This window comes from Callionymus lyra, chromosome 4 (assembly GCF_982586985.1).
Source record: "Callionymus lyra chromosome 4, fCalLyr1.hap1.1, whole genome shotgun sequence".
Lineage (NCBI taxonomy): Eukaryota > Metazoa > Chordata > Actinopteri > Syngnathiformes > Callionymidae > Callionymus > Callionymus lyra.
Window position 1 is genome coordinate 25236497 of NC_141821.1, and position 15927 is coordinate 25252423.

Sequence of the window (15927 nt, forward strand, 5' to 3'; positions counted from 1 at the left end):
AAAATATATAACTTTAATCATTTCTGATTCAGAAATGTTGGCAAAATCATGACGTCATAGCCTCCGGGGCCAAAGACGAAATAGTTGAGATGCTTCCATCCTCTGTTGCAGGAGGCGAGAACAACTCATGTCCAGGACAGTTTCCAACTTCTCTGATATATTAAGAACGTTCTATGTTGAACAACCGATAACCGATATTTTAATATGTATTGAATTATGTTTCCACGAGTTCAGAATGATAAGTAAACATAAGTGCTGCGAACAAGTGACATGCTGAAGACACCGGAAGTGTTGGGAGGATACCTCTCTCTTCCTGGGTAATCTTTGTCAGGAACCCCAGGCAGTGCTCGTGTTGTGTTTCTGTTGTGTTTCTTGTTTGCGGACAGACGCTGTCGCTGCTCTCTGGCTTCACTCTCCCCGTCCGGAACCGCCTGATAAACGGGCCGGGCCATGGACTCCCACGGCAGGGACGACTCGCGGGGGCCGGTGCTGCACATCGTCGTGGTGGGATTTCACCATAAGAAGGGCTGCCAGGTACATGCTATCACATGCTAACTAACACATGCTAACAGCTGCTACCAGGCGAGCTATCTGCGGAACGTACGTGGGGTTTAGAGACAGACCGTGACATCGATCTGATGAAGTGTTCTGGTGTCCGGGTGGAAGCTCGCTTCCTGCAGCAGCAGTCAGCTGACCTCTGTTGTTATATAACATCTGCGCTGGTTCTTACGAGACTATTGTCCAGCCGAACATCACCAGTCAAGAAGGTCAGAGGTTAAGAAGTAAACCAGGAGTAGCAGAACAGGTTTTAGTTAATATCATGACATGGAACTGTCTCTTAACTCGTCCCCCATTAAAAACCTGCTGTAAAAAGTATCTTGTGGTTACTGAGTTCAGTGAACCTGTTCTACCAAGAGTGGCAGTTTAGCTGTCACGTGATATTTGAACCTGCACGACGAAGGTGTGTGTGTGTGAGACATCTGTCCTACTCACTGTGAATTATTCACTGCTGTTGCTGTTGGCCCGGGAGCGACAGCTCAACAAAGACTCTCCAAGAAGACCACACAAAAGACCCCCCTTAGGGGGTCAGCAGACATCGTTGCCCCGCCCACTTTACCTGTCCCTGCTGTGCCTGGCAGGAGGTAATGAGCAACATGAGCCCATGTGGGTGTTTGACTTCTTTTTATTTCCTATGCAACGAGTGTTTTAGTGGTGGTTTGTGTGTGTGTCTGGATGTGTCTAGCTCTGATCAAGTATACACCTTTTGTCATTGTGGTGTTTTGTTTTGATGAAGCTGCTTATTTATGACATTTCTGTGGTTTTCTAGAAGTTTCTCAGCCCAGCGTGATATGTTGGTTCTCAGGCATAGTTCTCTCGTCTATAGTGTTTACGACAAATACACTTTGAGTGTTTACATTAATAAGAGCTGAGAGGAGATCACTGAACAAACTACTGTCCATCATGGATGATGAAAGTCATCCTCTGAACACTGTCATCAGTGAGCAGAGAAACAGATTGAGCACCAATGCTCCTCCCATGATGCAACACTAATAGAATGAAGGACTCATTCATTCCTCGGGCTATTAAATTGTACAATTCTGAGTACGGGGGAGGAGTGGAGTAAAAGTATCATGATGGTCTGTTCTATGTTAGTCTTTGTATCCTTTGTCTTTGTTATTTTTTTTAATCTTATGTTCTTTATCTTAGACTTGGATTGTATCATCTTGTTCTTTCTCTTTATTTCTCTTTGTTCTTATTTTATTTTTATTTATTTTTTATTTAAAATTGCTGTATTTGCTGTGGCTAATTGGAAAACAACTATTTCATGAAAGTTCTACCTAACCTAACCTAAGGTTCATTGCCAGGTGGAGTTTTCATACCCGCCGCTGCTTCCGGACGAAGGTCACGACAGTAACCTGGTGCCAGAGGAGTGGAAGTATTTGCCCTTCCTGGCCCTGCCTGACGGTGCACACAACTTCCAGGAGGGTGAGAAACACACACCAGTGCTTGCTTTTTTCGTTTTATGTACAAAACTCAGACAGTGTTTGTGTTGCAGACACGGTGTACTTCCACCTTCCACCACTTGGCGGCGATATGAAATGTGTTTACGGGGTTTCATGCTATCGCCAAATAGAAGCCAAGGTAACAACCTGTCTAAAGACCCCTTTGAGTCAAGGTCACTGTTGAGCTGTCCGTGACACAATACTCTAATACCACCTCTATATCTAATCCGCTGACGAGAAATTATTTCCACCATCAGATGCTGAAGGTCCGACAGGCTGATGTGACTCGAGAGACGGTTCAGAAGAGTGTATGTGTCCTCAGTCGAGTGGTGAGTCTTCTTTCTCATCCCAGTATCGCTCTGTGTGTTGATTCAAATGATTATTTAAGGAACGTGAACAAGTTGTTTAACGTTAGGACTGCTTGGGTTCATGTCTGACCTGCAGAACATAATGAGGTCCTGTTGACCTTTTACCTTGCTCATTGTCAAATGCGAAGCCAGTAATGATTCAAATATATTTAACAGGAAATGAAGCGACAGCTTCTTCTTCTACTTCTATTTAACAATGGTTTCAACCAGCTGTTTGAACGCTATCGACACCTGCTGGCAGCACGTTTTGCAAGTTTGGAAAAAGAAATAAAGAAAAATATGAGAATCGAAATATTCGCGAGATATTTAAGCTGGTATCAGCACCGAAGATGTCTCATCCTTCTACTGCTGCTGAAAATGCACCTGTAAGTATATGAATATATATGCATATATATATGACGTAACTTCCGTTTAAAACTTCACGAAGATGGAAGCCGTTTAGGGTGGTTAGTGTCCGTCAAACAATACTCAGTTTTGTGGGCGTTTTAGTGTGCATGGCGCCCTTAATTTTCTCATACTAAGAATTGAGATGCACTTACGCACTAAAAATACTAACTTTGAGTACACTAGTATGCGATTTGAGGCACAGCAAGAGAGAACTCTGTCACCTGAAATGTGTGTGTGTTGCGCAGCCTCTCTTCGGCCTCCTGCAGGCGAAGCTGCAGCTCATCACTCATGCCTACTTTGAGGAGAAAGACTTCTCTCAGATCTCCATCCTGCAGGTGAGACTCTAATGTCACGGACATTTGTCGTGGTGATCCTGTTCAGGGTGATTCTGGCTGAACCCGTTTGTCTCTCCACAGGAGCTCTACGAGCATATGAACGGGTCACTGGGAGGATCCAGCCTGGAGGGGTCTCAAGTCTACCTCGGTATTCTCCCTCACACGCACAAATATTCACTTGTTGGTCCGTCTGTACTCGTGGAGGTGCTGTTGAGTTCAACAGATACTTCCTGCTGTTAATATATTGTTTGTAAAGCTGTTGTTGTCCTGCAGGTCTGTCCGCGCGAGACTTGATTCTTCAATTTCGACACAAAGTATGTGATGACGTCTGGACCCGTGGTTGTCGCGACAACAGTAACTCTTGTCTCTCTCTTGTCAGGTGCTGATCCTCTTCAAACTCATCCTGCTGGAGAAAAAGGTTTGAGGGTTCACGTCGCCCCGGACCCCCAGTCCAGACACTCATGTCCAGGTTGTGTTCGCAGGTGCTTTTCTACGTGTCTCCGGTCAGTCGGCTGGTGGGGGCTCTGATGACCACCCTGTCGCTCTTCCCCGGTCCGTGCCTGACATCCACTCTTTGACCTGCAGAGACTTTTATCCTGCTGACCTGTGTTTCTGCGCAGGCATGATGGAACACGGCCTGGTGGACTCGTCCCACTATCGTCCGAGGTCCAGCGTCTCGGACGACGGCGGTCTGACGGAGGAGTTCGTGTCGGTGTCTGTCACTGATATCGCCAGCACGCCGCCGGAGGTCTACGCCGGGGAGTCACCTGAGAATAACCTCCTCAAACCCCCGTCCAGAACCTCGCCGGAGTCATCGGAGAGCGACTGGGAGACACTGGACCCGAGTGTACTGGAAGACCTCCCCAAAGAGGCCGAGGGCCCGAAGGAGCCGACGGCTAAGTTCGACACGGAGACGGGAGCTCCGATCACGATGCAGCCGCAGGCTGGAAGCTGCCAGGGAGCCGTGATCCAGGGCCTGGTGTCCGGACTGGAGGAGGACCAGTACGGTCTCCCGCTGGCCATCTTCACCAAGGTCATCCACCATCTCCTCTCGCTGGGCTCTCGCACCAGACCCGTCGCACTGACCCGTCTCCCTCCTCCTCCAGGGATACCTGTGTCTCCCCTACATGGCGCTGCAGCAGCACCACCTGCTGTCGGACGTGACGGTCCGAGGGTTCGTTGCCGGGGCGACCAACATCCTTTTCCGACAGCAGAGACACCTGAGCGACGCCATCGTGGAGGTACGACCGACTCTGAACCTTCCCGGCAGACACGATTTTTGTGGTGACCCTGTGGTTGATCTTCAGGTGGAGGATGCGACGGTCCAGATCCATGACCCCGAGCTGAGGAAGGTCCTGAGTCTGACCACGGCCGACCTGAGGTTCGCCGACTACCTGGTGAAACACGTGACGGAAAACAGAGAGGACGTCTTTCTGGACGGGACAGGCTGGGAGGGCGGAGACGAATGGATCCGGGCCCAGTTCTCACTCTACCTGCACTCGATGCTGTCCACCGTCCTGCAGCCCGGTAAGACCGACCCGGTCCACACCGACGAGTACCTTAAGACTGACATGTGGAACCCCTGCTTCTCCGTGGTGCTGCAGACAATGAGCGCCTGCTGGCCGACTACGGCGCCACCTTCATCAGTGCCTGGAAGATCACGCACAACTTCAGGGTCTGGTTCAGCAACAAGCATGTTGCCATGACGACCGTCACGCCCGGGTGAGTCACACACACCGTTTATCAGAGAACCTGCTGGCGCCACCTTGTGGTCGAGAGAAGCTGAAGTCTTCAGTCACTTTGTGCTCTCACGTGTCTCATGACATGAGTAATAACGTGTGTGTGTGTGTCAGTCATCTGTTCCAGGGTCACTACAGTGTAGCTGACGTCAAACTGCGACTTTCTCAGTGAGTTTCTTTTCTTCCCTGTGAATTGTTTCGTGGTTAGAAAGACATCTAGAGAAGAGAATCGGTTAAAACATGTGATCAATAATAGAAAGATGGTTCAAGAAGAATCTATAATGATGCTGTGATAACATCAAAAAGTCTACGTGTAAATAAAATATGAACCAGGAGTTGTTTGGTAGCGCGGCGGCGGCTCACGTTTCATCCTGGAGTCTAGAGTAACTCGACTCTACTCTGCAAACTAATGTTGGCCTAAAGTGATATTTACATTTCTCTGAAGATGCTTTCTTGTCTCGTGCTGTTGTCGTCGTTTACTGCTGCTTGTGTGTGACCACGATGTTTCCCGTCGCAGCTCGGTTCAGAACAGCGAGCGTGGGAAAAAGATCGGGAACGCCATGATCACCACGAGCCGCAGCATGGTGCAGACGGGAAAGATCGTCGGTGAGTTAGCATGTGGCTAAGAGCTTACTCAAAATCCTCTAGTGACTTGTGTAACAACAACACAATATAACTCCTTTCTCTCCGCAGGTCAGTCGGTGGGCGGAGCCTTAACCAGCGCCAAGTCCGCCATGTCTTCCTGGTTTTCCACTTTGTCGCAGCCGACCGCTCCAGAATCTTCCCCCTCCTACAGCCCGACCGGTCCAGAACCGGGCCCCTCCACGTCCGACGACCCGGACAAGCGCACCTGCTGAGGAGACGACACCTGGACATTTCGGATTTTTCCATCGGCTGGTTGCCGTCCCGGACCAGAACCAAGTCAACCCACTGTGAGGCGCTGTCGAGATCAAACCCGTAACCTCCTGCCAGTTCTTCTCATGCTGGACGTGATGCGCAAGACACCAACTCGCGGCTGGTGTGTTCGTGAAGTCGGCGCTCTATAAAGACTTTTAATTTAGGTACAGAGAATGCTGATGCTGCATGGACTGTATGGGAAAATGGCGCTGACAACAGTCTAAATGAGAACACGGTGGTTGTTGTGGTAACGACGTAGATTCCCAACCTGTAATTACCGATGTTGTCAACAGGGGGCACTCTAGCTTTTCACAATTTTAACTGGGAGCATTTATTTATCAACCATGACCTTGGTAACGTTTTATTTTATATACTTTATAAACGTAATTTAAATGTTTTACTTTTAGTAATTAGTATACTTGTATATTTGCACTATAAAACTATTTTACAGAATCAAAGTCACAAATAATCTGTTCTTTATTAAAAAAAAAAAAGAAATCAGCAGCTGCTGTTTTTAAATGGAAAATCTGAAAGTTAAATTGTAGCACAATAAATAAATTGGCCAATTTACTTGAGTAACTGATCATATCAGTGAACTGTGATTTTCACAATCAATTAATTTACGTTGCAATTCTTCTGTTGTGTCACATTTCCACATTCTCTGGTCTGATTTTGAAGTCTGTCCCCTGCTGCGAGGATTTAGCTTTTATTAAGTTCTCTAAAATTGTTCATGTATCTAAATAAACACATAAACGAGTTAATTATTCAACCCAGCAATACAAAGACATGCTCAATTTTTACTTTATCTTTTGGTGATCTATGCCTTTTTACTTTGGCCCCAACGGGTGTGTGTGTGACCTCACAGATGTCCCACGGTCACCTGATCCCTAAGATCTCCGCGTCGTTACCAAACATCCAACATGTTTTCCAAACGTGTCCCTTGTGTCCTCTTTGAAGGTCCCAGAGCCCCGATCTTTTGCCTCTTTCAGATGTATATTTAGTGACTTTAAAAAAAGAAATGTATTTATTTGTCGTGAGTCATGGTTGTCGTGGCGTCACTGCTTCACCCCCCCTTGTCCCGACCAGACTCTCTACTCCAGGATGGTCCAATGAGCATGCTCGGTCCGCACTTCAGCCGTGACCCTTCTGTTTTTTTTTTTACTTTGTATTTATGAGTCGAGTGTCTTAAACTACACTCTGAATATTTCCTTCTGCAGGAGTGACATTCTATTGCTGTAATAAAAAATCCAAATAAGATCATTTGTGTCATCTTGGCAGAAGTTTCACCTACAATGATACAGATCTAAGGTCAAAATTAATAAATGACTTAACAATGAACTCAAGTTTAAGGTGTCAACACCTTGAGCAGTCGATATTGAACTTGAGTCAGGACTTGACATTAAATCTTGTAAAATGTGTTGAACACAAATTTATTTTGGTAACACTTTCTTGTTTATAACGCATTAGAAATCCTCAATCACAAGACATAATGCATTTATAATACTTTAGAATTATAAGGTTTATAACATATTTTAGGTAATAGACATTCATGACACAGTGACTGTCTTTGAAAGAAATTCTAATTTTCAAGACACAGATTTGCTCACACATACATTTTACTTCATAAATAAATTAAGACCGTCAAAAAATTAAAATGGAACCAAGCACCAGGACAGCCATCTTGAAATGTCGTTTGTAATTACAAAACAACGTTATCAAATTAAATTCCACCACTTTATAAACATTGTTCTAAGATCATATACATTATGATAAACCTTCATAGTGTCTTATGAGTGCGTCTGTAATGCATTGTACATAAGACCATTGAAAGTTTTGAATGATGTTTTCTTCTGGTCGATGTAAAGCAGATCATTGAATGTGATCGATGCTCTGCTCACCTGATAAAGGCGACAAAAAGACACTTGTGAGTCTGTCGGAACGTTTTGGTATGTTTTTTAATAAATTAACGTTCATTCAAAATACAGTGCCAAAGGAATATGATGCAGCCAAACATGCGAGTATGTCATGAAGCACCCGTGCTCATGATCCTGTTTTCTTATAAAGGCCAACCTGACCGAACACCCCCCTCCCCACTACTGCTAGTGGTTGCCAGGACAGATTCCGTAGCAACAGCCTGGGCCAGCCCTCTCTGCTCACAAACAACCAGCAGCAAGATAAACCCGAACTCTCAGGAAACTTCGGTTCGACAGAAGAACAAGTCACACTACAGTAAAGTCTGGTATTAAATAAAAAAAAAAAAGTCTAATACAAAAGACACTTGGTCTCCCTCTCTCAGAAACATAGATGGTTACGTCGTTAGCAGCGTGGGAATGAGTTTGAACAAGAGTCTGGAGTTTTCGGTGATGTAGGTGAAAACGAGAGCCGTGTAGAAGCTAGTGGCCAGGAGGGGGAGCTATAGCTAAAGTGACAGGTGGAGCAGCAGTTTATGAAAGACTGAACCTGCAGTCCTTCTTCAAACCCGCTTCCCGGAAAACACAATCTCCAGACCGGTCGTCGGATCCCCTTAAACTACCAGGTCGGGAAGATGGCTGCCAGATAGTTCTGTGTTCTTACTAGGTAACGAAAACCAATAACATTGGAAGATCAGATTTGGCAAAACCAGAAAGATCTTGAACACATAACTTCTTTGAGGTTTTACAGACTTAAGATCGAGTCCATTCCGTTTGCTTTTAACAGTAGCTAATGGTAACAGTTACATATTCACTTTGATAAAGCGCTTTATCACAACGGTGGTAAAATGGTCTTATTATTTGGGCTTTGTTAGCAACGATTCAATCCAACAGGTTGTCCTTTTTTTTTTTTTTTACTCGAACAAGACTATGGTCTGTCAGTCAGGAAATGTTACTTACATAAATGGTTGTTACAGATCCAGAGTTCTGATGGTTTGAGTCACATGAGCTAAGATTATGGATCACTTTTTTTGTCAGATGATCAGCTACTGTTAAGACTCAAAAGCTTTTCTGAATGAGAAAACGTGCAACACCCAGCAGCCACCTGAACCCGGTTGGGAGACTAATTCTAAGTGTAACAGCGGTAGAAAAAGGGGGTAAGGGAGTGGACCATTTGGACACCTCAAGGAGGATTTTAAGTACAGATGCTGCTCCAGGAAGGTTAACCAGGAAAGTGCCTCATTGTCATCATCATCATCATCACATGGTAGAAACAGGCTGTAAGAACCTGAACATGTTTCGGTTAACAAAAGAAATTTCCAGGTTACTAGAATGTTGGAGTTCAGACTCCACCCGCCTCAGCCCCCCCATCGCACCCAGGTGCCTGCCCCGTAGCCTGCCCCTCGTACAGAGTGAGTTCGGCAAGGTGGTGGGGGGGGGGGGCGGGCGGTGCAAAGCTATACGTGGGGGAGGGACACCAGCTCTCCATCCACATCAAACTCCTCGGCTCCGTCCGAGGAGAAGAGGTAGGTCGGCGGCTTCCAGGGGGATTCTTCCAGGCAGGAGGGGTACAGCTTCCCCACGGTGCAGCGAAAGTCTCTGCCCAGGTCCCACAGAACACGCTCGGGCACCGGCTGCCGCAGGTACCAACTGTCCAATTCCATGTTGTACTGGTAGATGGCGTACTTGGCGCGCTCGTTCATGTGCGTCTCCCGGATGAAGATGCACAGGGAGTTGAGCAGGACCACGGCGCGCACACACGGGTCCGAGTATCTCTTAGCGGGGATGTTGGCGGCCATGCGCCACTCGTTCTTGTTCACGTCGTAGATCTCCACGGTAACCGACGACCCTTCGATGCTGCTGGTCTGCAGACGAGTCCCCGAGTTGCTGACCACGTGGAGGCCACCGATGTAGAAGATCAAGTCTCCAAAGGCCACGGCGGAGGCAAAGCAGCGACTGGTTTGGCGCATGGCCATCTCCACCCAAGTGTCAGCCCGGGGGAAGTAGCAGTACATCAGGTCGTGGGTCATCACGTAGATGCAGTCGTGTGCCACCACCGATGTGCTCCAGTTCCACGCGAAGGGCAGCGGACTCATCATGGTCCACTCGTCCTTCTCGCAGTCATAACGCTCCACCGTCCGTTTGTTCAGCTCCCCGCCAACATTATCGCCACCTATTGCATAGATGTAGCCTTCACAGTAGACTAGCGAGGGCTTGATGCGAGAACACAACATGGGGGTCTTCTGGACCCACGCGTTCTGCTGCGCATCGAACCAGAAGAAGCTGTCCACCGAGTGGAAGACCACTTGGAACCGGCTGCTCTTGCCATGGTTGTTGATAGAGTTCTTGAGCGGGATCTGACCACCCGCGATGAAAACGTCATTGTCAGGGGTGACGAGGGTTCCTACCTTCTGCAGGTCCCCTGGGGGGTTGCAGAGTTTGTAGACCTTCTCAGCCTGCGGACTGTAGCAGACCACAGTGGTGGGAGCGGAGCAGGGCATGATGTGGGCCTCACCGTGAGACTCGGACAGAGCCTCTGTGAAGATTAGCATCTCCTCCTTCGTCATTCCTAATCGGGGTTTGAAGAACTTTGGCATGGATTTGTAGAGACCCTGAACCACCACGGACTTGTCGTTCGGAGGGAGACCCTGGAACCAGGCGCGCTGCGTCACCTCCGAAAGTGCGTCGATGCGGATCTGGCTGAGCACGGACGAGAGATGCTGAGACCGCGCCTCCATGTTGTACTCCAGCCACAACATGGCCGCCTCGCGCACCGTCTCCTCCTTCTCGACGTTGAGGTTGTCGCTGCTGAGGACGTCGATGAGGAGTTCGTGGGACAGCTGCAGGAACGCCTCCTGGCGATAGACCGACGGGAACTTGTGCTCCACCATGCGCTTGGCGCTCTGCTTCAGCTCGCTGCAGCTGAACATGTCGCCGATGCTCAACATACGGACGCAGTTCTCAGCGTTGATCTTCTTCACCAGGTAGTCCCTGCACTGCAGCAACACGTCGTCCACCTGGAAGAAGAACACAGGTTAGAGGATGTTGTGTGTGTGGGTGTATGCAAGCACACACACCTGCAGGAAGCAGGCCGTCTCATACAGCGGCTCCACCGTGCTGTCGCTGATGGTCAAGTTGCCCGTGTAGGCATACGTGATGATGATCTGCAGTGTTGCTGGGTCCACGTTCTTCAGGTGGACATGAGTCTGCTTGCTTTCACTGAGGCCGCTCATGAACATCGCCCTGGAAGAGAGACACAACTGAGTAAGTTTGTGGACACAGTGAACAAGAGAAAACTAGATTCAAGATCAATGGATCAAAACAACCACAGGACTGGATTAGGGCCGTGTGCAGATCTCTACACATACTGCAGGTTGTATTGGGTTAAAATAAAAAGCAATTAAAAGCGATACACAGTCGTCAGCAGCAAGCCAGCTGTCCACACTGATCCACTGAACACGATTTGATACACCGTTTGTGGCGGCGTCACACGCTCAGAACTGGTGAAGAAGACGACATAGAGTCACCCGTAAACTGGATTCTAAAACGGGATTCTAGTTTGGGAATAATAAAGTTGAATCCAAATATTTACTTGTGTTTGGTTTGTCTTTTCTTACTATTTTTGAATGCTTGGTATCATTTTGAACAGCTCATGTAATCTCACGATTAAAAAAAATCACTACATAACTTTGCCAAACTGGCTAAAAATGTCACAAGATCCTAAGCGTTGCCAAGACTCTTAGCGAGTATTCAGCATTGAAGTCCGCCCATGAACTTTACAGCCTGATTTAAAGTCTCCACCACCAGACTCCCCATCGCCTGAGAGTACAAACAATGGCATATATCTGGAATATCAACAGATAAATGTACTAAGAGCATTGCATGTATTTAGTTGCATTAGTTTTGTGAGTGAAACAGGGATCAATGTGACGCCAACTTATCTTATACTGATATTATTGTGAAGCTTTATTTTATGGGTTTATTGTGTCGGCTATAGTTAGACATCTAAAATGTTAACCGATATGTTTAAATATTTATAAAATCACTCTAAAGGTTAAATCAACATTATTATGTGTAATGTTGGATTTATTTTTGTTAGAATACATCGAAATCGAAAATACTCGATACCCAGCCCTAATCAGCCCTATTATAAAATTGAACAACATAGTCCATCATTTGTAATAAAGTAAGCAGGAGCGCTGAAACATTTATTGGATCAACGAGCAATCAACTAAAAGGGCTCCTTAAGAGCTAGTTTTCAGATATTTACAACGTGTAAAATGCTATTTAACGCCTGCAAATAGTGCTATGTTTTTAAAATCTTCATTTATCCACTGATCTCATGATGCGAGTCCTGGGTTAAATGCAGGTATCCAGCCGGAGGCTTTAGCCCCCCCTAAGGGTTGATTAATACTCTACATGTTTACACCAGTTACTCTCAGGTGGACCAGACCTTTATAAAAGGACCGCGACTCAGTGAGAGAGAAAAAATGTTCACAGGCTGATTTGCTTTCTTCGAAATACAATGGAGGATAACATTTTCATTGTGTGGGACACAGTGGACTCCTATTTGAGGTTTTTATTCATTTTGCTCCCAGGAGGAAACGAAAAAGTTCTGCCTTTTTAAAGGAAACATAACCTTTCCCGTTTTCCACTGTATCGGTCTTGAACAACACTGCATTATTTATTGTAACTTAAGGAGACATGCCTCCACACATCAGGTTGACAGGGAACTTTGTGGAAGACTTTTTCAACTATCTACACTTTAACCGGAACATATTTGACAAGCCAAAATCATTTTTGATCATTTGTAATTTCTCTGTTAATAGCTAGATAATTTAAATCCCCTTTAACAAGTGTCAAACATCAACAGAGAATAAATCGTGACAATCCTGATTAAAGTTGATATGGTACTAGAGGTGTAGAAAATATTCATATACTTAAACAGATATTTATCTTCATGATAGTGTATTGTTATTTAATAGCATTGTATCGATTTTCTTATCAACAATTAACATGCAAATATTCACATTGTTTATTTTTGTGTTGCAATTAATTTGTCACTATTAAAAATCTGTCATTATGCCTTCTGTGCCTACAGTTAACAATTAAACCCCGGTTTCAGGCACTGAATTGAAGAATAGTACAAAGAGCAACTGTGCATAAATGTAACAACATCAAGTTAATCGAAAAAGACTCAGATGAGAGGCAAAATGTCCTCCTAAAACTCACTCACAGTCCAGTTGACTCGCTTTTGAACTACTAAGATAACCAGGACCTAGATAAATGAGAACCTTCACGGACATAGATAGAGTTATAAAGTGCTCAACGACCAACAAGGAATCCAGTCATAGATGATTGGCTATTTCTGCAGGCAAGTCAAGAAATATTTCATGTGAGCTACTCAACAGTCACAACAAGAAATTAAACTATAAACAATCTTGTGTCCCCTAAATTGTGTTCACTGGGGCCAAGAGTACAGAAGTACAAGACAAAACCTGGTTAAAGACAAGGATTGCATCAGAAGACGGAGTACTGACAGTAACACGAGTGACAGCTGTCACCATAAGTGACTGCTGGTTCATCACATGTTAGCTTCTCACTGAAAAACAAACACGTCATCCACTTTCTTCCTAGGACAAGATTATTATGTTTTTCACGTTTCAATTCTATTAAATTCAAGGTTACTCTTGTAGTTTGCGAGAGATAAAATTAAGGCTTTTAATTTCCCATAATAAATTCCACATCTATGTTTTAGTACACTAAAGCTCATGAGCTTTAAGAGATATCATCAAAACAATTGTGTGGATAGTTTTTGAGAAACAAGACGACGATAAGGAAGAGTGAGTTGATACCAATATATTAACAGATTTATTTTAACCATAACTTCATGACAAATTCAAAAGGCCTTACCTGAAGTACGAGCTACACGTGGCCAGCACCATCTTGTGGCACGGGAACTCTGTTTCCTCCACCAGCAGAACCACGTCCGTCAGCAGTTTCTGCTCGTAGAAGAACTTGAGCTGCTCCAACAGGGAGACAGCATAGTCCGTATTAACCGGCCTGCGCTCACTGAGATCCGACATGGTTGCATCCCATGAATCGCGCCCCAGTTTTGATCAGTCAATTGGCCGGCAGAACCGGACTCGAGACCACCAGAAGAAAATGTCAGAATGAGTTCTTTGATAAATTGGCTGAGCAGAACCTCTGCTCGTCCAACGAAACCACAGGATGGTTCAATTCTAGCGTAGGAAGGCCGTCTTAGCAGAACGTGACAAGACGTCAGATGACGGAAGAGATCGAGGGAACCAGGCGAGGGTTTGGAGCGTGTTGTCTTTTTGCTTGAGAACATGCAGGTCCAGGAGAGGTAGAGAGGAGCAGGACTATGACATCAGCACCAGTCTGGAAACAAAAGATAACACAGTAAGCCTCACACCAGGATACTCCCACTGACCCACACCACACGGAAATTTGACTGATCTGCCAAATCACAACAATCTGTCAATGGAAAGTTGTTCTGAACTACTTCTTACCAGCACGCCACCTCATATGCTAGATTCCGCACCAGATGACGTGCCGTTGTGGGACATATTTGCACCTTAACGCCACTGCTGTGAACACAACAGCTGCTGGGTCTAAAACACAGTGTCACGCAGCTACGAATAGAAATTACAACTACATGATGTACACTAGGGGCTAGACCTTAGTGGCCCTCACCTTCATCTTCGTCCAAATTGACAGACTTAAAGGGCAACTAATGTGGAAACCCAACTCTCCAGACTTTCTCACTCGTTTCAAACGTTGAAGTCTTACACTCCAAGATGCAGTAAGTCTCTCATCATTACGGTGTTTTGAAGTTATTACTTCATAAAATTCTCCTCCGTCTGAAATCTAGGGGAATAAGAGCAAACCCCATTATGATATAGAGCTCCTTGTTTTATTTTTAGGTAAATTAACCCTTTCAACTCTCTGCTGGAAGAGGTGGTATCCAGTAAGAATTATTGAAATCATTGAATTTTGCTGATGATCTTTATTGTTTTATTAATATATATAAATATATACAATTCAGTTCAGACCAACCTATATTCTATGTAACTCAACTAAAGTGTTTAAATTGTGTAGTCCCAATTGTCAAACCCAGGCAAAGACCAAAAACAGTTTAGGACAACAAACGATCATTTAACTTCTGCTAAAAAGAAAACCGTTACTATCTTAGTCACGCACTTGAGACTCAAAGAGGAGCCATCACTTCACCATCTAGTAGGTTTATATGGCATATTACTCCAACTCACTAGAAGGTTCTCCACACATCCAGGAAGAGAGCTAGGGTCGTGTGCCCAGAGACCCTCGTGGTGCTTCTCTTAAAACACTTGAGTCGATTGCAAACATATTGGTTATATTGTGTCCGTAAGACTGGCCGTTTGTCTCCGAACTTCTTCCTGGTAAAATATCATTATCAGTGCAGATGTTCTTTATCAGGAACTACGACATCGTGAGTGTGACATCATCCTTCATCTGAACGTTGAATGTGACGTCACACCATCATGAACTCGCACGCTTGCTAACTACTAATTGGTCCTAACTTAACACCAACTTTATATAAAATAAACTAAAATGGCATTGTTTTTACAACAGTGGGTTATCGTCCACCTGCGTGAAAAACACAATGACGTTTATAGAATGAAACACGAGTCAAATTGAACAGTTTAAGAAAAGTGCCGATGTCTGACCTGCTAGTTAGCTTAGCGCTGTAGCTACCGTTACCCACCATGCCCAAAACAAACCTGCTGAACCAGAACACGATATAGATGTGTCAGTACCGAAGAGAGCAGCTCGCACGGTCGCCCCCCATGTCGCACATTCAATCATTTGTGTAAAACCAGGATTACTTCTTCAAATTTTGTCAAACACATGGGAGTAAAAGACGATGTAATGTTACACAGTTAGCCGAGGGGCTAGTTAGCATCCAAGTTGCTCACTTCAACAACACAAACACGCTGATTCACCGTCACAGCGGGTGGACTCCACTCCCACGGCCGCCTCCGTGGACTTGTCCCTGATAATAAAGAGTCCAGGAAAAAACGCCTCGATCCAGCAGACTTGAACCAACAACCTTTTCAGCGCATCTTAAGCGCCTGGAAGAGCGGAGGCCAAGCGGCGACACTGCGCATACGCTGGAGCCAGTCGTCCGCAGCAGAGGGAAAGACAAACAGCGACACCTGCTGGCCAGAACGGGGCACGACAAGCCTAGTCGCGATTTGCTAAAAAAAAAAAAAAAAAAGAAGTTG

General features: G+C 45.5%; 2 protein-coding genes across 4 annotated transcripts; one reads left to right on the plus strand and one right to left on the minus strand.

The window, feature by feature from the left end:
- The first annotated feature begins 321 nt into the window (after positions 1–321).
- On the plus strand, positions 322–6986 carry avl9 (AVL9 cell migration associated). Its single transcript, XM_087789393.1, has 16 exons — positions 322–534; positions 1866–1986; positions 2057–2142; positions 2261–2332; positions 3004–3093; positions 3175–3241; positions 3367–3407; positions 3473–3511; positions 3576–3645; positions 3714–4126; positions 4200–4334; positions 4401–4620; positions 4698–4815; positions 4947–5000; positions 5350–5438; positions 5526–6986. Exons 1-16 carry the CDS (start codon positions 451–453, stop codon positions 5687–5689), a joined length of 1863 nt encoding a protein of 620 aa, XP_087645519.1. The 5' UTR covers positions 322–450; the 3' UTR covers positions 5690–6986.
- Positions 6987–7665: 679 nt separating this feature from the next.
- On the minus strand, positions 7666–15801 carry kbtbd2 (kelch repeat and BTB (POZ) domain containing 2). 3 transcript variants are annotated; one of them, XM_087789390.1, is made up of 4 exons: positions 15646–15801; positions 13553–14041; positions 10717–10882; positions 7666–10656 (listed from the first exon to the last, which is right to left on the minus strand). In XM_087789390.1, the coding sequence occupies exons 2-4, from the start codon at positions 13723–13725 to the stop codon at positions 9097–9099; spliced, it is 1899 nt and encodes a 632-aa protein (XP_087645516.1). In that variant the 5' UTR covers positions 13726–14041; positions 15646–15801; the 3' UTR covers positions 7666–9096. The 3 variants fall into 3 exon arrangements, with proteins under 3 accessions (XP_087645516.1, XP_087645517.1, XP_087645518.1); XM_087789391.1 differs by having other exon boundaries at positions 15619–15801; XM_087789392.1 differs by lacking the exon at positions 15646–15801 and adding an exon at positions 14932–15144.
- Positions 15802–15927: the final 126 nt, after the last annotated feature.

Bases quoted from the DNA above. Each gene is read 5' to 3' on its own strand.
- avl9 (XM_087789393.1), top strand. From the start codon at position 451: ATGGACTCCCACGGCAGGGACGACTCGCGGGGGCCGGTGCTGCACATC. The intron at 3,512-3,575 runs GTTTGAGGGTTC...TTGTGTTCGCAG, and splicing joins TCATCCTGCTGGAGAAAAAG to GTGCTTTTCTACGTGTCTCC. The intron at 4,127-4,199 runs GTCATCCACCAT...CTCCTCCTCCAG, and splicing joins CGCTGGCCATCTTCACCAAG to GGATACCTGTGTCTCCCCTA.
- kbtbd2 (XM_087789390.1), bottom strand. From the start codon at position 13,725: ATGTCGGATCTCAGTGAGCGCAGGCCGGTTAATACGGACTATGCTGTC. The intron at 10,883-13,552 runs GTAAGGCCTTTT...TCTCTCTTCCAG, and splicing joins ACGTGTAGCTCGTACTTCAG to GGCGATGTTCATGAGCGGCC. The intron at 10,657-10,716 runs GTGTGTGTGCTT...TTCTTCTTCCAG, and splicing joins AGACGGCCTGCTTCCTGCAG to GTGGACGACGTGTTGCTGCA.